Source organism: Polypterus senegalus, chromosome 14 (genome assembly GCF_016835505.1).
Source record: "Polypterus senegalus isolate Bchr_013 chromosome 14, ASM1683550v1, whole genome shotgun sequence".
NCBI lineage: Eukaryota > Metazoa > Chordata > Cladistia > Polypteriformes > Polypteridae > Polypterus > Polypterus senegalus.
The window spans coordinates 133,737,885-133,758,763 of NC_053167.1; the positions used below are offsets into that span (position 1 = coordinate 133,737,885).

A 20,879-nucleotide genomic window follows, 5' to 3' on the forward strand; every position below is an offset into this window, starting at 1 on the left:
AAAGTCTGAGTTCAAACTCCATATGCAGAGAGCATCCTGAAGAACTGCAAATCCCTTAAGTGGGATATTGAAAGAATCCCTTTTCACAAATAAGCTTTATTGAAATTTACTACAATTTTACAAAAAACATGAAAGTATGTACAAAAAACCAAATGCAATGAACAGGGGTGCTTAGTTGATGTGGGCAAGAACTGCCATCTTCATGGAAATCATGCAGACGACTCTAGTGAGACAGCAGACTGGGAGGGCTAAACAAAAAAAAAAAAAAAAATTTTAGATCCCAGAATAGTGACAAAGCAAGGAACTGCCAAACAGTTAAGCTGAACCCCCCCAATACTATTTCTCTTACATTAAATTTCTTGCTGTTGCTGTTTAGTGGAGATACATATATACATTTTTTTTTTTTAATATATAAACTAAACTGTCTACTGAAAAAGCAAGAAACAAAGCTTTACCCAGTTAAATACTGAATTTTAAATTTGCCAATTCGGAAGTGTAAATTTTACCACTGACTGAGATGCTCAGAGTGGCTTTAGGGTGAAAAATAAGGTGGTTCGGCTTAAGCTATACTATCCAATTTCTGCTAAAACTAAAAACATTGCAAAACAACTCGCCTCCTCTTCCATTTTCTCAACTCCATTGCCATTACTGGCAGGCTCTTCTGCACCATTTATTGCTGGCTCTGGTTTGGACTTTTTAGCTTCCTTTATTGGGCTCTCATCTTCAGTTTTTCTCTAGAGTGATAAAAAAAAGTTAAGGGGAGGGGGGACAAAAATAGTCACCTAATTGACAGCCACCAGTCAAACCTAAAGCCACTTTGAGCACTCTTACCACAACACAGGAAGGGCACAGGCAACCTGCACCAACCTTGGCCTCTTTACACATGCATGCTTTCTAGTTTACTTCTCTTTATACCTAGCTCATTTTAACCCACCCACCCCCTTCCAACCCCTAAATACACACTCCTACCTTCTTCCGCACAAGATGGGAAATATCCGAAACAGCCTTTGATGAAGCCCCTTCACTCGAATTTGTTGGAGTCTACGGTAAGGGGGGGTAGACAAGAGTTGGTGTTGGATGATCTGCCCAGTCCAAATTTAAATGCATCTATTGCGATACTTCAGACCCTGCCAATTTATTCAGAACTATGCATGTTCTAGTAAAGCAAGACAAAACCCACTTACTGTAGATGTGGTCCCAGAATCCCCAGAGAATGCACTTGTAGAACCACCAGTCTGCAAAAAAATAACACTTCTAAACAGTCTGTACATTGCCTTCAAAAAAGCTGGAGTATATGGGTGGAGGAAGCATTGACCGTGAACTACTTTAAATGAAGTGGTATTCGGAGCTAGTTTTTTTTTTTTTGTTTTTTTTTATCTAGAAAAAGGAGATTCCTTCATGTCCTTGTCCAACAAACTACAGTTTCAGAGTATGTGATAGAGGTCCATCATGATTAGGCACTGCTTACCATAGTCTCCTTTATTGCTTCAGATGCCACATGGCCAGTGGTTTTACTTTCTTTGGCGTCTTCAATTTTTTCTTTTATTTCTGGAAGAAGAACTTTCAACTCTTCCATTTCCTTCTTATCATCAGCCACAGAGTCTTCATTTTCAGCCTTGTCAAGGACTTCTTTCAGCATTGCTGAAGGAGGAATAAAGGCTTTATGAAGCAATTTAAATTGGAACCACAAAAGGAAGTTTTAGGAATACAAATAACCACCATTAAGGCTAATGTAGCTACACCCATCGCCCTGAAACTTACGCTGCATGCGTAGTACACCTCAGGCACATGGCCAAGAAAAGCACTGACGGGCACACTATCACTAAAAGGATGACACTTAAAATTCTTGGAACACCTGACTTGTTGCAATGAAAGCAGGTAGAGCTGGACTGTTGTGCTGCTCCAAGAAGTTAACACTCCATTAACTTTACTATTTTAACCCCCCACCCAGCTTTTCCTTAATTATGCTTAGCATTTTACAAACCACAAAGTGTACCAGACTCCCAAAATTGTGATGGGGAAAATGGAGGACACCAATTCTTTATTACTTTTGTCACACATACAGGAAGTTTACAAGGTGGAAAAAAAAATGGCACAATAAAATTACTACTATAAAATATATCTTAAATTAGAGATGGTGAAGTAACTAAATGCCAAGGAAATTGGATTATAAAAAGGCACCATAAAACTGGGGTGGGACAATGGCAGTGCTGCAGCCTTGCAGCAAGGAGGCTAGAGTTTGTCCTAGGTCCCTCCTGCATGGAGTTTGCATCAGTTTCTGCAGACAGTCCAAAGACATGCAGGTTTGATGGAACTAAATTGGCCTGGTAATACACACTGCCCAGCATTCTGTCCAGGTTTTGTTCCTGCCTTGCGCCCTATGCTGGCTAGAATAGGATACAGTACCTCCACAAACCTATTTAAGACTTATGCAGGTTAGAAAAGAACTATTAGAAAACAAACTTCTGATTGGGAATTTTTGCTCACTGTACAGGGTTAGGCTGCAGTAGCCACCTGCAAGGTACATTTTCATTCCTCCGTGACCCTCAATACTTGCATTGTGCATTATATTCTGGCTAATTCCTATTAATGGCCTCTAACCAAAACGATCATCCTCCATGTAACTTTAAAAGATACCATCCTACAAGAGACTAAAAGTGACAAAAAAAAAAAAAAAAAATTAAATAAAATAGAAGATGGGTGCAAACAGCCTGTTAAACTTTACTTCCACTGAATTTTACCTTGCATACAGAAAACAATTGCAGAAGTATCTAATATTCGTGACTTTGGAAATACCAAGACCTGCTTTTTACAAGGACAGTGGACGAAAGATTGGGCAACTAGTTGAACCAGAGTAAACTTAAATGACTTCCATTGTCATCCTCACCATTTCTGGTTTAATGGCAGCCGAGTCAGTGGAAAGCATTTTAAGCCACTCATGAAAAACTGTGGCAAATACTGCTCCATCTCTTTTCCCGATGTGTAACTGGTTTTAAATAGGCAGCATTTAATGAGGTCTTAGAAGCCAACCACTTAAAATCGCATTCATTTTCTACAGCTATTTTTAAATTGCACTTGAGTATTTCTTTAACACAGTTAAGATTAATTTTGCATAGAATTTCAACTCAAGAACAAAAGTCAAACAAAAAACCTCCAATACCACTTACTACCTTTGAGCAGACAGGCAAGGTAAATGGGAATAACTGCAACAAGCAAGCTGTAAAGTTAAATCATGCTACTTCTAAGTGTAGTTCCTAGAGAGTAAAGGCTCTCCTCCAGCGCCTTACTAGCCAGGTTAATTCTCCCCCTACTGCTGAAGTGCAACTGTGCACAACCAGGCTTCTTAGATCTTCAAAACTTAAAAATAAAGACTGGACTAGTGGTGTAAGAACTCCACGACCCAGTCCTGTATGGTCACTCCTCACTATTTGCAGAAAATTTCTCACGGTCCAGTCATTTTCATACAAACTACTGAACCTCCTGGAGAAATACTGCCAATTTAAAAATTATAATCCACTCAACCAGCATCTGTCAAGCAGTTAAAAAGACATGTAATGCCAAGTGTTAAGACCAAGAAATTAGCTCTAAGATGTGTATATGAACTCCAACCATCCCTCCGTCAAAATAAAACTCATTCACAAATGGTTTGTTCATTGTAGCCATCTTAAGCAGGGCAATTCATACTGGTTACTTACAAAGTCGATTCTGTATAACCTCCACAGATTGGTTATAGTACTGAATGGCAAGATCATATTGCCCTGAATAACCAGACACAAGGCCAAGCTGGTAGTATGTCTCCGCAAGCAGTCGACTGTGAGGTTCCAAATGCTTCTTCTGAAGAGTTAGACACTCCTGGAAATCCTCAGCAGCTTGGGTATAATTGCCTGTTAAAATGGGATCAGAATAAAAGCTAAAGCATTAGAAAATTACATTTAAATTCCCAATGCAGCAAATTCCTAAAGTTGGGACACCCCACATACCAGATTCCAAACCAACTTCACCAAGCTTCAGGTAGGTCTGTGCTGCCCGTAACTGATCCTCCTTAGACTCTTTCCTAACAAAGAGGAAGCAACAATTTTGTTTTATTGGGTAATAGAAACTGAAGTTATTAGACAATCATGTAGAGAGATTCAAGGAAAGTGCATAATTTTCACTTAAGATACCAAGTTAAACAAGCATTAGAAGACAGGCCTAATAGGGTTGATCTTTTCATCTATTTTGCCCATTACAAAAACAGGGACAAAGCACCAAAAACAAAATACATGACTCAAGTTTAATTGGGGCATTGGATTTTAACCTCTCCCCCAACACACACACACACTCCCTCCCTCTCTGATGATTAGGACAAAGTAGGCCACTGTAGCTTGCCAGAATGCAGACCCCTTATTTTTGATCAATGTCTTTAAAATTGATCTCTTGCCATTTATGGCCATGACAGTACCAGAATTTGAAACCAATAAGAGTGAAATGTATACCATACCTATTTGATACCATAATCAGTTGTTAAAAGTACTTCCATTACTCAATTAAACCATAGAGACCTACTCTGTAGTAGAACATAATACTAACGGTAATTGGATTAATACAGGTGTAGTCTTCGTGTAGCTACCCAGTCATTTAAGCAAACTTGTATTGGTATCAAAATACTATTAAGGGCCTGAATTTTAATGTGCTATAGACACAGATATTACCCTCAAACAAGAGCATCTATAAAGAATGCGATCATGGACTGCCAGATTTACCAAGTGGTTATTGTAAATCTATTCTAGTATTTTTCCCTTTAGTAAGTGGGTTGGAAAAACTAATACTAAAAATGGTTAAATTAGTACTGTTGAATTAGTGAATTGTTAAAATTAGTGAAAGTATCTGGAATTTATGCTTGAAAAACTGGGTTTGACAGTCATCTAATTAGGATTATAGCATTTCCTGACATTTGTCAGTTTTACAAGAAGCTTCGGGCAATTCAATTTAAGACAACACTTGTGAAATAACTGATGTACAACTGCCTTTGTTAAAGGGTCTTGGATGAAAGGCGACATTTGGTTATTACTCAGCCTTGGTACAAATCCACAATTTTGTAATGTCAGTCCAGTTAATTTAGCTTAACTATTCGTATGCCGGGCGGCACGGCAGCACAGTGGTAGCGCTGCTGCCTCACAGTAAGAAGGCCTGGGTTTGCTTTCCGGGTCCTACCTGTGTGAAGTTTGCATGTTCTCCCAGTGTCTGTACGGGTTTCCTCCCACAGTCCAAAAAAGACACAGGTTAGGTGCATTGGAGATCCTAAATTGTCCCTTTGTGTGTACGCGTGGCCTGCCCAGGGATTTGCTCCTGCCTTGCACCCTGTGTTGGCTGGGATTGGCTCCAGCAGACCCCCAAACAGGACCCTGTGTTAGGATAGTGGGTTGGATGATGAGGACTATTCATATGCCATGTGTGCTTTTACTAGGTCTTTCAAATTTAGGTGTTGCATGTATATGGATTTGTCTTTAAAAGCAAAAGGACACATTGGGTTTTCATATTGGGCGATGAAACAGGCAATTTTTGCCTGCCCTGCTGACTGTGCATCTCTACAAAGGATACATTTAAATACAGAACAAGTCATTAATAGGGAGAAATACTTTGTACTTCAAAGCATGTAAACAAATTGGGTTATCTGCACCAGTAATGAAATGAGCTGCTCATTTTGGTCACAAACAGCCACTTAGTTTGAAACTTGCCTCAATTTCTCCTTACAACCATTGCAGTAGTGTTCCATTTCCTCTCACATTCCATAGTCGTGTGTAATTGTGACCCCACAATCATACGCAGGTTAGAAAAAGATGCTTGAACAGATATCTAAAGATTTTGCTCATCATAAATGGAGAATGATCATTAAACCTCCGTTTCTTCATTGGGATAGTATAGTATACCAAGTCTCCATCGTTTCAACGAACAAATTTGCAACTCTACAATAGAAAATTAACGCACATCTGGCCAGTCACATTGTGCTTTCAAACCATGCACAAATCTATTTATGGATCCAACTCCAGAATAAGGGGCAAAAAATCGTGAGGTTTTTATATAAAAAACCCACACACAAATACTGCGGACAGATATTCTTACCGCAAAGGATTTCCAGACATGCTTGCAGCAGATTGACAAGTGTTGATGCACTGCTGTATAACCATTGCTGTAAACCATTTACATGTACCTTGATTTTTATATACCATGTTTGTGTCCTTCAAAGTAATTTGTGCACTTTGTTTTACTGAAAATACAAAGTGTGTGTGACTGGATCAGTTTAAGTTAGTGCAGTTAAGGTCTTCCAATATCTCTAGCAGTTACTAAAATGCTAACTACAATACAACTCACTAATCTGAAACCTGGTAGCACCTTGGGTATTGCCTTTAGAGCATGAAGTTTCTAAACTTCCATCACTTAAAGTTCAGGCTGAGCAATAAAACTATAAATAGCAAAATGTTTCTATTGGGGAAAAGTTGACACATGATCGACAAAAGTTACAATAGCCCATTAAATCCATGTTTTGAAAGACATGCAAAGCCAGCGATGACAATTGTGCCATGCCAAGCCAGTCAGGTGGCAGGAATTTTTGTTTGCACCAGACACAAAACGCCAGCATTTTAGGAGTGGAAGTTAAGAGAAAATGGCAACAGAAAAAATGTTAACGGGAGGGAGAGAGAAAAAAAAAAAAAACTCCAATGGGCATGGCCCAAGGGTCAAAGACTAGGATATTGTTAAAAGGGTAGCGTGAAGAGATTGTTTAAAGTCTAACAAGAACCAGAGTAGAGTACACTGCAAATTGTGTTGAAAGCATGTTTCCATAGTCCGGTAATACTACTTATCTTTTGTACCACCTGAAGCAGTGTCATCCTTTAGAACATGCACAATACAAAACTTCAGTCCCAGACAAGTGCTGCACTAATAGGGGATTTCTTGAATCGGATAGCAACTTATTCAAAAAAATCAATCTTGTTTAGTTCCAACATTTTTTCAGAAACAATTTTAGTGATTAGAATGACTTGTGGCATAACAGTATTACTTATCCCAGTACTATAACCATTTTGAATTATGGTGACACAAACAATCCACAAGGGCACTGGACAAGTTCAGTGGCAATTAATACTCTGGAAGAACGTCCTGCAGTTTACAGATTTATTCTATTCCAGTCTTCCATACCTTTTATAGATGACTTTGGCAATCTCAAGCATTTCCCAAGCCAGCTGTAGGTTCCCAACCTCCTCCTCTTCACTTTCCTAAAAGTAGTTTTAAATCCCGTTAAAACTGGGAACATTGGTTATCCATGAACAGACACACACTCCAAATGGTCAGTTTGGGCTTGTGATCAGCCATTCCTCCCTCCACCCCAACAAGAGTATCTATGCATTAAGAATTAACATCCAATACTCCATTTACATTTTTCTCCAGCTGAACAATGGTCCTTAAGCAAAATACATTTGAAAATTACACTTGTGCAGTATATGCTGCATGCACACATGCCGAACAGCATCCAATATCAAAAGAGCTGCCAAAAAGACTTAAACTTTTGCGAAATTCATAATTGGTGTGCTTAACGTTACAGTATTCTGTATAGCTGTGGCCAAATGTTTTGAGAATGACAAGCATTTGTTTTTAAAGCTTGACAAAAAGATCCAAAAAACACTGAAGCAGCAAACTTTAAAACCCAATACTTGTCTCAAAACCTTTTGGCTATAACTGTATATTGGGTTTGACCACTTTAACTAGTGAGATAGTTAGAGCTAGAAGCTCACCTTATCCTCTGTATTTTCATCTTCAGCATTATCCTCTTCCTCCACTTCATCCTCTTCAGCATCTTTAAAAAGCAAAAAGACTCATTACTTCAGAAATGAACCAGACACCAAATATACTTGGTCCTTATCAGAGCCAGATAGGAAGACTAAACTCCTCAGGCATTTGCTTAACTGCAGCTAAATTTCCAATTCTCTTGAACAGGTATAAAACATTTTAAAAAAAAAAAAAAAGAGCACACCACAAACTTGGTGCTAGGACTACTTCAGCATTTAGTGTTTCTTTAAACTAAAAGCCTCCACTGCTGAGCATATTATCAGTGGCTAACATCTTAAAAGAAATGTTAGAGAGCAGTGCAGCATTTGCAAAGTGTTCTGCAGAAAAAGGTGCAATGCTTAAGAAACTTCCCCACCATCTTCCAATGATTTAGGTCATTAAGAAAAGAAAATCACCCCACAAAGAAAAACCCTTGGTAGCCCCTCTCCCAGTTTACCTTCACCCTCTTCCATGGCTTCTGCTTCATCGGCATCTTCATTTTCTTCAGCTTCTTTTCCTTCTGACACTTCCCCATTTTTCAAAGGGTCCTCATTCTCTTTATCTTCACTTTCTATCTCCTTTTTGCTCTCTTCTATAGCCATCTCCTCTTGCTTCTGTTCACTGGAAGGCTCTTCTTTCTTTGGAGATACTTTTTCCTCTGCAGGAGGAGCATCACCTTCATTTGTAGAGTCAGCTGCAGGTTCCACATTTGTTGAAGATACTTCTTTCTCATTCTCCGTCGCCTCAGCTTCTTTTGAAGATACCTTTGCTTCAGTTTCTTCCTTTACTGCAGTGGGGGGTTGTTCAGTCTTCAAAGGCTCAGATTTCTCTTCAGGTTGGTCTTTATTTAGTTTGCACTCTGTCACTGTGTCAGTCCCTCCTTTCGTTGTGTCAGCCCCCTCTGTCACGTCACCTTCTTTCTTCTCTTTCTCTGCCATGGCATCATAGACCTGGTCCCGCAGCACTTTCCTTGTATTTTCTATACAGACCAGGCGACATAAGTACAAGACCACGAATTAAGCAATCCATATGACTAGATTTCTTGAGTGATCTGGTGCCACCCACCACAATGTTAAACCTCAGCCTTACAGGGAAAATGGAGAGAAGTGGAAGGGTTGCAAAGCAGCAACCAAAGCCTTAAAAGGTCATGCTATCTAGAGTTCAAATCAAGCACTCTGCCAGTTAAGAGTTGAAAAATAGATAAGCATCAGATGAAGCATGCATGCATTCTGAACAAACTACTCACCATCCAGGTTTTCTGTACTTTCAAATTTGCCATCTTTTTCGGTTTCATCTTCCACGCCATCTTCTTCTTCTGGTACACCCTGAAGTGCATTTCCAAGGACTCCATTCTCCATTCTGGAAGCAACGGGGAAATTTATAAATCTTGTTTACATCTACAAAGGACATTTACAAACTTTCTTATTTTCACTAATTTAACGTCTCTATAAAATATAAATCCTCACCTTGCCAGATCCAAGAGTGCTTTTCCACAAAGGAAGAATGCCTCAGCACATTCATCTGCAGTGTCACCATATTTCTTTGCCCTGAACAAGTAGAACAGAAATATTTAGATATATGCTCCTCTTTTACAATTGACTAAACAGAAGAAAAGCCACTCAGACAAATTATTGCAATTAAAGTGAATGAAAAATCAAGTGCAAAAACATCCCAGAATAAGTGCTCCAATTATTTGTATTGATAATCAGTGCTGTGCATGTTCTACTCAAACTGCATTTCACGCGATTTGAAACATGTCTACTCCAATATTGGAATTATAGCACCCTAGAAAACAGTGATTAGCCCAATACCATCTTTCACTGCACAAGCTTGCATCCATACAGAAAAAAGTTCAATAGTTTTGATATTAATGACAAATCTATTTGTGTCCACACAGACAGCTGCAACTTAAACCTAGGTTTTTCTTTTTAATCCAGTGTTCAGGACCAATATACTGCTTCAAGAACAGGAAATGAGCTAATCATGCAAGATACATCATAAACTTCATATTGAAACAATTTTGGTCTGAAAATGTTAAGTTTATCAATTTGTCATTTAGTCTGTTCTCCGGATTTTTTGCAAAATGGCAGCATTCTGGTATAAAAGGGGGTTTAGAGAAAAAAAAAAAAAAACCTGAAAAAATTGAAAAGTCAGACTATTTAATTCCATTTTGCAATGTTATAGGGACAATTGCAATATACATGACACCCACCACACCAAACAGAGGCCTTCCTCATTTACTTACAACATTCCACAGGCTTCCTGGAAGACTGATACTGCTGCAGGGATGTTGCCCATCACCATATGCTTATTTCCAGTTCCCAACAATTTTTTGGCATTCTCAAGAACATCCACATTGGCACTGCAAGAGGAGAGAAAAAGAAAAAGGTTACACAATCCCAAAAAGTAATAGAATCAATTTGTACAAAACCACTGGGAGTCTTCAGTATGTAATGAAGTACTATTATACTACTTCATTACCCTGGAAAAACTGCTATTAAAGCAATTATTCCAACCTTTCCCCCCCTCACACACACACAACCCTGTTACCTTAAGCTGACTTGTACTTTAAGTTTATACAACATTTTAACACCATTAAATTGTTCAGAATGTTTGCCACTTGCAAACTTTGTCACTAGTTTACCCATTTGGAAAAAAAAAAAAAAAACGTTTGGGCTTTGTGTAAGAGGTTTAAACAACAAAACACTGAAGCAATGCTGGAAGAAAAAAAAAATGACTGATGTACAAATCAGAGAGCACAAGGCAAATGTGCAAAATGAATACCTTCTTGAAATTGTGAGCAAGTAAGACTGCATAATTCCCTTCTGAAAACTAGTTAATACAGATGAACTGTTCAGTCATGATGGCTGAAGTTAAACTAGTCATGTTTAACCTTTGCCATCTTACACTTCCACGGTATACCAACTAGCTCATTTTAAAACCTGAAATTCTTGTAGGGGGCAAGCGATACATAAAACCCTGTGCTTTGCTGTGCAGAAACTAGTTTATGCAGCAACTATTGTTGTATTCTTTCTTAGCAATGTTGGGGTTTGGAAGTGGACCTTTGGAAAACCTTTTACAAGTCAGTTTTCTAGGAACTTTACAAATATTAAGCCTTCACCCACACACAAAAAAAGTAAAGCACACCATCACAGGCATAAGCACAAATTGTGTCTGTGGTTGACAGGACTTCAGTACTTTCAATCACATCCATTTTTATAACGGAACAAAGCTCACTAAGCCCCTCTTACCTCAACTCAATAGTACCTTTTTGAAAATTGAGTATTTTCAGCCAATGACTTAACTCGGCAGAAGTATGTGAAGAAACACAACTGGGGCTCTTCTACATTTACTGCAAGAGGTCTTTATAGTGCCTCACTAGGACTGTGCTTTTATCTTTAACCAAGTTAGAACTTTTCAGATTTGTGTGGGTTATGTTATGAATCCAGCTTCTGTGGAAAAATCCCCCCATCCCCAGGGTAAAAAGTGCCATGTACACTACAGTATTAAAATAACAGATTTTAGCTGTAGGTTAGTGTAATCAAAATTCTTATCTTACTGCAAAAATTAATCAGTTTTGGACAAGTTCAAGTACATCACATAGAACAGCGCCGTATTGAGGATCAAGACAAAAAAGCTAGCCTAAAATTTGGGGACACCTCAGAGGTTGATACCACAACCTCTGCTAAATTAAATACTGAGCTGTGAAACTAGATACCTCAGTGCAATAAAAAAACATATATATGGAATAAATGACGGTTTCGCGTACTTATACAATTAGCCATCCATACGGAAGGGGATAACCGTTAAAGATCTAACATTAATTATAAGCACATATTGACAGCACTGGACGCTAAGTAGGAACCTTACTAGGACGATGTGCAACTCTATCTCATATAAAGTCGATTCGTAAAAAGTGTAATCATGTAAACCATTAAAACTAGAGCTTGCATAAAGACTACACTGCGCACAAAGCAATACACATCGAATAGCAAGGAAAAAAATCCCATTAACAGATGAAAGATACGTTTAAGAATACTGTGTAGGTTTGCATACTTAATAAATGGTATTTTGCCTTAAAAGAAACAGCAACAATAATCAAATAGATATTAGCTGTCCATATACCAGTGATTAATGTTTTGAAACCGAGGGACCCTTCCCATTAGAAATTTGTCGTTTTCTTTTAAATTAAGTGACGTTCTCGCGCTCCTGAAGTTCATCGGCAGCGCCGGCAGAATACCTCGCGCGCCACGTGCCCTTTTGTTTGGCTGCAACCCTACGGCGCGCGCTATTCCAGCTCGCCTCCAGCACACGTGTGCTCTTCTCACAGGCAAATCCGTCTATGGGGGACTAAGTCATAGCTGAAAAAGAAAAAAGCTCCACAACAGTTTCTTTTTCACTATAAAACACCGTATGAACCAGTAGCCAAATACAAAACCATTACAAATAGTTGTAGTTTAAAAACTCGAAGAAGTCCGCGCCCCCCTCGAAATGGAGCTTCCAACCCAAAATGACGGCGGCGAGATTCGTGACTCGAGAGAGAGAGAAAGCGACCGCAGCACAATGTAACGCTATTACACTCCTTAAGAAGACAAAACCCACGCATGCTTCCATGTTTTCGCTTACATTCAAAACACAGATCGAGCGCCGTTGATCAGACATCTCCACTCTCATAACGCCCCTTACTCCGCTGCTGCCAACCGCACAGACAGATACCCACAAGCCAGCTTCAAATCGCACCCACTGACGGGCACCCACCTTTCGGGCTGCTCAGATGAGGTTGAGGACGACGGTGCATCAGTGGTTGTATTCGTGCCAGAGGCTACAGTAGATGATTCTTCCGGCATTTTCACTGAAGTAGTGTAAAGGTGACTATTTTGAAACTTTTTTATTTTAAAAAAGGAGAGAAATTAAAACAGAATCACCCAGCTCGTCAGGCACCCCAAAAGATGGCAGTTCTGCCTCCCGCAGTTTTCCTTGGCGCCTTTAAATACAGAAGTCAGTCTTCACTTCCGTTAACCTTTCACCCACGCAGAGAGCGCCTGACAGAAAAGGCGGGAGAATATTTAAAGGCCCAGGCGGGAGTTTCAGGACTGAGTGTAAGTAGTCAGTCGGGCAGCACGGAGATCTCGCGGCATTTTGTTCGGCTCGCTGCCTTTCACTTTAGCCTTACACATCCGTGTGTGCGTGTCGTGTTCAGTTCTACGGATATATTTCTGACTTTTTCGGAGGTCTTAAAAGAGTCTTCAATCCTGCTATGTAAAGTTTTAATTCAGAATATATATATATATATATATATATATATATATATATATATATATATATATATATATAAAGGTTTAGCGCAAAAGTGGACATTTATCCGTTTTCTATTTATTTAAACTGAGGATCGCCTGAAGGCGATTCAGCCCAACAAGGGAACTGTCTCTGGACGGGGCTCTATCACATCGCGGGAAACAGAAACAGGTACAGTCACTTATAAATGGCGAATTTAGATGAGGAAAACACACCCACACTAGGAACCTAATATCAAATCAAATGCAGATTTGATTTATTTGTCACATATAATTATTCAGTATGTCAGAACTCCAATGCAATAAATAGTAAATATTCTATATTATCACTGTGTCTAGTGACAGTATCATGTATCAATGTGGTTGAGCCTATGGTGTCCTGGATAATGGACTATCTGTTGGCCAGATCACAGATTGTGAGAGTCAAGGAATGCCAATCCATTATGGATGTGAGCAACACTGGAGTATCACAAGGAACTGTTCTGGCTCCATTTCTTGTCATTCTGAACACATCAGGCTATAAATATAACACCGGGTCACGTCACATGAAGAAATTCACTGATAATTCTAACTTTTATGCGGTGTATTGATAAGAGGGATGAGACAATAGAGAGTAGTCCGGTGGGGTACTTTGTCTGCAACTTAACATCTGCAAAACCAAGGAACTGCTTATTGACTTTCGCCACACCAAAGAGCCTCTATTCCCAGTTACTATTCAGTCATTGGAGGTTGAGGTGGTCCACTAATGCAAGTTCTTGGGACATCAATGACAAGTTGGATTGGTCTCATAACACAGAGGAACTATATAAGAAAAGGCAGAGCAGAGTTGATTTTCTTATATTCCTGTAATATGGGTAGTGATATCCTTCACATATTTTACACCTCTGTGATGGTCAGTGTGACTTTCTACACTGTAGTGTGTTGGGCCAATAATGTTACTTCAACAGAGCTTCACCAAACCAACAAGCTAATTAAAGGGGGCTTAGTATTGGTACACACTTCTGACTCACTGGAAGTAGCTGGAAATGAGAGAATGAAGAAAAAACAGTTCTGTTTTGAACAAAGCTGCACATCCTATTTCTGACACACTAACACACTACTTTCAGCCAGCAAATCATTTAGCAGAAATGTGTTAAGAAACGCTACTGGGCCTTCTTTATACCAACAACAATACACCCTGTAGATTCTGTAATGGATGGCCATGCATCACGTCTGGGATGAAGAACAATACCTTGCCAAGCCAGGAGGCCATAATAGAAGGATTGCATACATGGAGGTGCCACCCGGCTGTGATGGCACCAAGTTCCTATCCCATTCGGGGCAATCATATGATGGAAGGACTGAGAAAGACTGGTTTTGGCGGACAGTTTGGTATGGTCCCAGTTTGGACTTCTGCAAGGTTCCATGGGACATGTAGTTTGGAAAGGACTGACAGATAGTCCATTATCCAGGACTCCACAGGCCCATCCACTTGCACACTCCTTGGTTTACCCCTTAACAAGGATGGATGGATGGATTTGAAGGCACTGGAGAGATCAGAAAATATCAGCATCACCTTGCTGCCAGCTCTACCCAGGTGAGAATGAGCCTTGTTGAGTAGATAGATAAATGCAAGGGATCTAAGTGGGGTTTTCAGAAGAGGACTCATATAGTCCAGGATCAGTCTCTCCGAGGTCTTCAAGATGTGTGGCATCTTTCGTTGAACCTGGAAAATTGCAGGATGTTTTCCAAAACACTTTCTGGACCGTCAATGACAAACTAAACATGTGACAGAGGGCAATGTTGGTCCATACAGTATCATAAATTGTTATTGCTTCAGAGTTTTCCTGTGGTGTTTGACATTTTGTTCTGGTTTATTGACTTTAATTTTATTTTAATGCATTGTATATCCTATATTTACATGTATTTAGTGTTTAATGTGGATATTATTTCTATACAATATTGTATATGTCCTGTTGTTCTTTCTGAACTTATGAGAAGCACCTTGAGCATGGGAAAAGTGATACATAAAATATTATTAAGACCTTTAGGACTGACTTCATCTGGTCTCCTGTGGCTTTCCTGTGTTCATTCAGCCTCCTTACTTGTCACCCCACTTGGCCATCAGTTACAGACAGCCCATACTGATGCCCAGAGGTGGACTCCTCACTGGCCACACCAGTTAAAGTGGTGGGTGGGAGTTATTGATGTAGCAGGGGTGGTGTGTGTTTTTGAACTGGACATTGGAAGAAGGTGGTGGTGTTGGTAGCTGATATTCTAGAGGTGTCTCATTGATGGTCGTAATTTTTTAATTGCAATTAACTAAATATCATATGGAGGAATTACTTTTTTAATTTAAATTGGTCCTAATAAAGTCTAATTAAACCACTGAGTGCACTGCACAGTCATCCTTTCAGTATTATGCATTAATATACCACAGATAAAAATGTTTACAAATGGGGTCGCTTTCATGTTTTGAGATATTGGCCAAAAGATGAGTTTAACTAAACTATCGAGCTTTCAGTACCTTTTTTTTTACTATAAAAGCCACTATATAATATAAAGCCCTATTAATTAGTTTGTTTTAACAAAAGCAGTTCACAACCAATGATGTTTATAAAAATTATTAATTTATGTTTTTGTTAGAAAGTGTTTATTGCGAACCAATCAAATAATGCTATACAATAACATTTATTCAAATGAAACAATATTTGAAATTGTATATAAAGGAAAATAAAAACTCCTCTGATGTCCTCCTACCTTCACCCTCAACCTGCATTTTAAGTGTAAGTTTATGGTGTGAGGATCAAGATGCCTGATCTGCTTAAGAAGAACAGAAGAGGCATTACAGGGCCAGAAGTCTACACATCATTTGGAACACGGGGTTCACCTTTCAACATGGATGACCAGATATTTGGTGTTGGACTATGACTATCAGTTCATGCAACATGGCAGCACTGGTCCCAGATGCCCATTAATTCTCTGTGCTAGGAGCTCTCATTGGGTCAGTCTAAGAAAATATGTCTTCCAAGAATTAAGAGAAGGAGAGTCTGGTAATTTCCAACAGGGTGCCAAAGATGATTTGGCAGATATTGTTCCAAGGGAAGATGGCTTTTATTGCATATAACCAAGGTTGGTTAAGTCTAGTAATAAAGATATCTGAGTTAATAGAGGCACAATATATCCTCATAAAGGACAGTAGACATAAATACAGCAACTTTAGACCAAAAAGCTGCAAAAGATGGGCCGCCTCAAAATATTTGAAGGAACGTTTAATGAGCAATAGTATGATAATTAAAGCAGAAGCTCTTCTAGGAGTCCTTTTAGGAGTCAGGTATAGTCTGTTTGCTAATTTCCATTTAATATTTTGATGATTGGGGCTCCTGGAGAAATTGGCAATATTTTTTCAAAATGGAGGGTCCTGAAAGTGGAGGAGCTGTAGGGAGAACAATTTTCTAAATACAGTGGATTAAGGATGTATACAGCCATATTTCACTTTATGCACACTTTCTTGCACTGTAGATTGAATTTGAAATGGATAAATGTGACATTTTTGCTCATCATTGTTCACACAACAACCCATAATGACAAACTGAAAACATGCTTCAGAAAAGTTAGCAAAATTATTCAGAATCAAAAACTGAAATCTCTCCTTTCTGTAAGTATTCAGATACATCGCTGTGATGCTCCACATTGTGCTCAGGTGCATCCTGTTCATCAGTTAGTCAGTAACTCATAGTGACAAAGTGAAAATGTTTACAGAAAGGTTTGCAAATTTATTAAAAAAAAAACAGAAAATGGAAACCTCATACAAGTTACCAGACCCTTAATGCAGTACTTTGTTGATGCCCCTTTGGCAACAATTCCAGCATCGAATCTTAATAGGGTAAGTCTCTATAAGCTTTGCACACCTGAATTTTGGCAGTATATTTCATTCATCCTAACAGATTCTCTCAAGCTCCCTTAGATTGGACGGATAGCATCTGTAAACTGCCATCTTCAGGTCTCTCCATATGTGTCTTATTGGGTTTACATCTGGGCCACTCAAGGATACTCAGAGACTTGAAGCACCTCCACTGTTGTTTTGGCTGTATGTTTTGATTCACTGCTATGCTGAAAGGCGAACCATCACCCTACGTGGAGATCATTTGCACTCTGGAACAGGTTTTCTTCAAGGACATTTCAACATTTGGCTTCATTCATTCCTATCTTAATGCTCATTATTTTTCCTGTCCCTGCACCTCCATAGCACAATGCTGCCAACCACAGCTTTACTATAGAGATGGTACTAGGCAAGTGATCAGCAGTTCCTATTCTCCACCAGACATAGTGCTTGGAGTTCTGCCCAAAGAGTTCAGTTTTTGACTCATTCCCTCAGCATCCTTTAAATGTCATTTGGTAAATTCTGAGTGGGCAGGCCACTCTACTATAAATGCCTGATTGATGGAGTGCTGCTGAGATGGTTGTTTTTCCAACGGGTTCTCCCATCTCAGCAGGGGACTTCTAAAGCTCTGTCTGGGTTCTTAGTCACTTTTCTAACTAAGGACCCTCTCACCTGTTTTACCCGGCTTGGGGTGACCAACTCTAGGAAAAGTCCTGGTGGTTCAAAACTTCTTCCATTTCACAATTTCTGAGGCCATGGTGCCCCTTGAAACACTCAAAGCTTTAGAATGGTTAGATCCTCTATGACTCACCTCCATTTGAACGCGGGGGTCTAGAGACAGTTCCTTGGACTTCATGGCCTGGTTTTTGTTCTGACCTGCAGTGTGAATTGGGGGTATTTCACAGGTCCATATGTGCCTTTCTAAAATGATGTCCTGTCATCATTTCAAGGAGAATTAAAGCAAACAGGATGCACCTGAGCTCAATGTGGAGTGCCACAACAAAGGCTCTGAATATTGATATGAATAACAGATTTTACCTTTTGATTCAGAACAAATTTGCAAACTTTTCTGAGAACATGTTTTTCAATTTGCCATTCTGGGTTATTGAATGAAGAATGATGAGCAAAACGGGCAAATTTATTGATTTCAAATTAAATCTACAACACAGGAAAGTATGCAGAAGCTGAAAGGGTTTGAACACTTTCTGAAGGCACCATGTTTTGAAATGTCGTTATTTAAGGAGTCACCTGCCAATGATTTCACAGATGAAAATGCTATTGAAATAATCACAGTAACATTTTGTGCCTGTGTCTTCCTTTTTAGTCATCATTATTTGGAAATAATTTAGAGTTCAAGGTCTATAAAACATAGGAAAAAATGAAAACTGACTTTTATTTATTGAAATCTTTGGAAAAACTTAAATTTACATTCAATTAACTTTCTGACTACACCATTAAAATAACAAAGGCCAGTTAAATACACAAGGAGTTTAGTTAGAAGTAGTCATTTGTTTCAAATAGTGTCGGTTAACATGAGTGCAAATGACAGGAGCAGACACTACATTGTTATGCTTCTGTGGCCACTGGTAGATAATTGAAATAAAGCATCTACAGTTTAAAAAGAAAAGTTAGTGAAGCTTATTCATCTTTGCTTAATTCCTTTAAAAAGTAAATCAAACATGTTGTGCATTTTTGTATTGACAAAATGTACTGCCAGCAAGTCTGTTGTGACGGATCGTCTTCCCAAGGATCACCTTCGAGGCACTGAATATACAATAACCCACTGACACAACAGGGGGCGCTGATGCTAACTATATCATCTCTTTTCTCCTCCTTAGCTCAGAGAAGTTGCCCACGGAGGGCACACCAGTCACTCCCCACTCAATTAGGCCATGCCTCCTGGAAAATGGCATCTCAGTTGGTGGAACTACATCTCATATAAATAAGCCCCAAGACACAGACCCACTCAACAGAGTGGATTATTTTGCGAAGCCACTGAGGCTAAAGAGACAGTCGTTATACCTATTTTTTTGTTGTGCCACTACGCACCCACTTTTGTTCAGTTTTTTGGACACTTTCAGCAACCGGAGTGGGCCAGTTGGCACCCCAAATTTTCTTCACCTGATTTCTTATTTGCCTTCCACACTGAAAATGTAAGAAATTGGAAAAGACTGGGAAAAGGATGTAGTCAGGAAGACAGGCACTAATTCAAAAGAGATGCCAAAGCCCAAACGAGAACCGAAATTCGTAAGTCAAAGGAGCGTGAAGTTGTAAAATAGAGCAATTCAAATGTGATGCAAAATGCAAAAACAATTTTTGTTTTTAGAAATTCAGACAACCTCCAGGACATACCAAAGTGGATGGCAGGGGTTAAGTGCTGTCACAGGTAGACAATGTGATTTCCAGTAAATGCCCACCCGACCTACCGTCTAGATGACTGTATCAAGCTTACAAAGTTAATGTTAATGTTAAAATTCACAACAGATTTTGCTTAATTTGAACTGAAAATCCATTTCACTTAGTCACCTTAGTTAATGGTCTAATCTTTTAAGCCCAGTAAGCTAACATGTAATTGAATTTTCTCAGCTATTTTCTGTAACAATATGATGTTAATTTAGCCAAAGGGTGGCACAGTGATAGCACTGCTGCTTCACAGTAAGGAGACCAGGGTTTGCGTCCTGGGTCCTCCCTGCATGGAGCTTAAATGTTCTTCCCACGTCTACATGGGTTTTCTCTGGGTGCTCCGGTTTCCTACAATAGTCCAAAGACATGCAGGTTAAGTGTATTGCAATCCTATATTGGCCCTAGTGTGTGGTTGGTGTGTATGTTTGCCCTGTGTTGGGCTGGCACATTGTTCAAGGTTTGTTCCTGCCTTGTACCCTTATGCTAGCTGGGATTGGCTCTAGCAGACCCCTGTGATCCTGTTCAGGACTAAGTGGGTTAGAAAATGACTGACTGACTAATTTATCCAGTTAGGAAATAGTGTCTCTGCTAGAAGCATAAACTCTTAGATTAGCTTACAAACAGAACAACAGAGTTTTCTGTCCACTTTATAAACAAACATATGAAAGGATGACTTTATGACCATAGAGAAAGACAGAAAAAACAAACAAGATATGTCCTGTACACCTTAAACATAACTTTCCTTATGTAAGAACTTTTCCTTTTTGTAATATCATTTTTTTGTCTTTATTTTGATGTGAACTGTTTTTGATTTGGATTTTACAAAAACGTCTAAAACAAAGATACTTGGCTTGTGGAATTATTTAACTGTTATTTGACACTATTGCCTGAATTGGTATATAAAGGAAGGCGAAAAAGCAGAATTTTGAAAACTTCATACCAATGCAACTACAACAATGGTGAGACAAAATGGCAAGTAATACACGAATAATTCATATTAATTAAGTTTACAATTTTATAAAGAAATCACAATGAAATAATACAGCAAGTCTCTATGGTGAGAAGATCCTAGGGAAGCCTTAGCGTAATATGAGAAAAAATCTCTTAAAGAAAAAATAAATTTAAGTTTCAGCCTGAAAATGGCAAATGATGATTGATTAGTCCAATTAACATGAAGGAAAAGAAACACCTGCACTACTTTGACAGCACAGATTGAGCTGAACTAAACAAACCACATGAGGAGTAAACAAATGGACACCTATGAATAAAGCTGAAATCTTTGCAAAATTCCTGGATAAAGTAAAAGGAATGTATAGGAAATTTATAGATTGGCACTTTGAAGGAAGATATGTTTTTATAGCTGGCAGCTCAGTTAACTGGCAAGCCTGGACCACTTGATGAACAAACTAAAAAAGGAATTACAAAGTGCCTTGGGCTATCCTGTAGAGTTAGAGCTAGAGGTGATTTCAGACTAGTGTTCATCTGTGAATTTTACCAAACTGTTGCTCATAGAGAAT

The 20,879-nt window shown here is 39.0% G+C and overlaps 1 protein-coding gene across 3 annotated transcripts; it reads right to left on the reverse strand.

Moving 5' to 3' along the window:
- Positions 1-76: 76 nt before the first annotated feature.
- LOC120514624 (nuclear autoantigenic sperm protein (histone-binding)) lies at positions 77-12,807 on the reverse strand. 3 transcript variants are annotated; one of them, XM_039735109.1, is made up of 14 exons: positions 12,562-12,806; positions 10,049-10,165; positions 9,270-9,350; positions 9,050-9,162; positions 8,261-8,782; positions 7,770-7,831; positions 7,177-7,253; positions 3,981-4,054; positions 3,696-3,884; positions 1,469-1,641; positions 1,185-1,235; positions 970-1,041; positions 615-734; positions 77-248 (listed from the first exon to the last, which is right to left on the reverse strand). In XM_039735109.1, exons 1-14 carry the CDS (start codon positions 12,648-12,650, stop codon positions 210-212), a joined length of 1,779 nt encoding a protein of 592 aa, XP_039591043.1. In that variant the 5' UTR covers positions 12,651-12,806; the 3' UTR covers positions 77-209. The 3 variants fall into 3 exon arrangements, with proteins under 3 accessions (XP_039591043.1, XP_039591044.1, XP_039591045.1); XM_039735110.1 differs by lacking the exon at positions 615-734 and having other exon boundaries at positions 12,562-12,807; XM_039735111.1 differs by lacking the exon at positions 8,261-8,782.
- Positions 12,808-20,879: the final 8,072 nt, after the last annotated feature.

Coding starts and splice junctions, on each gene's coding strand:
- LOC120514624 (XM_039735109.1), bottom strand. CDS start 12,650: ATGCCGGAAGAATCATCTACTGTAGCCTCTGGCACGAATACAACCACT. Junction 7,254..7,769: donor ATGAAAATACAGAGGATAAG/GTGAGCTTCTAG, acceptor AACTACTTTTAG/GAAAGTGAAGAGGAGGAGGT. Junction 1,042..1,184: donor ATTCTGGGACCACATCTACA/GTAAGTGGGTTT, acceptor CCCTTACCGTAG/ACTCCAACAAATTCGAGTGA.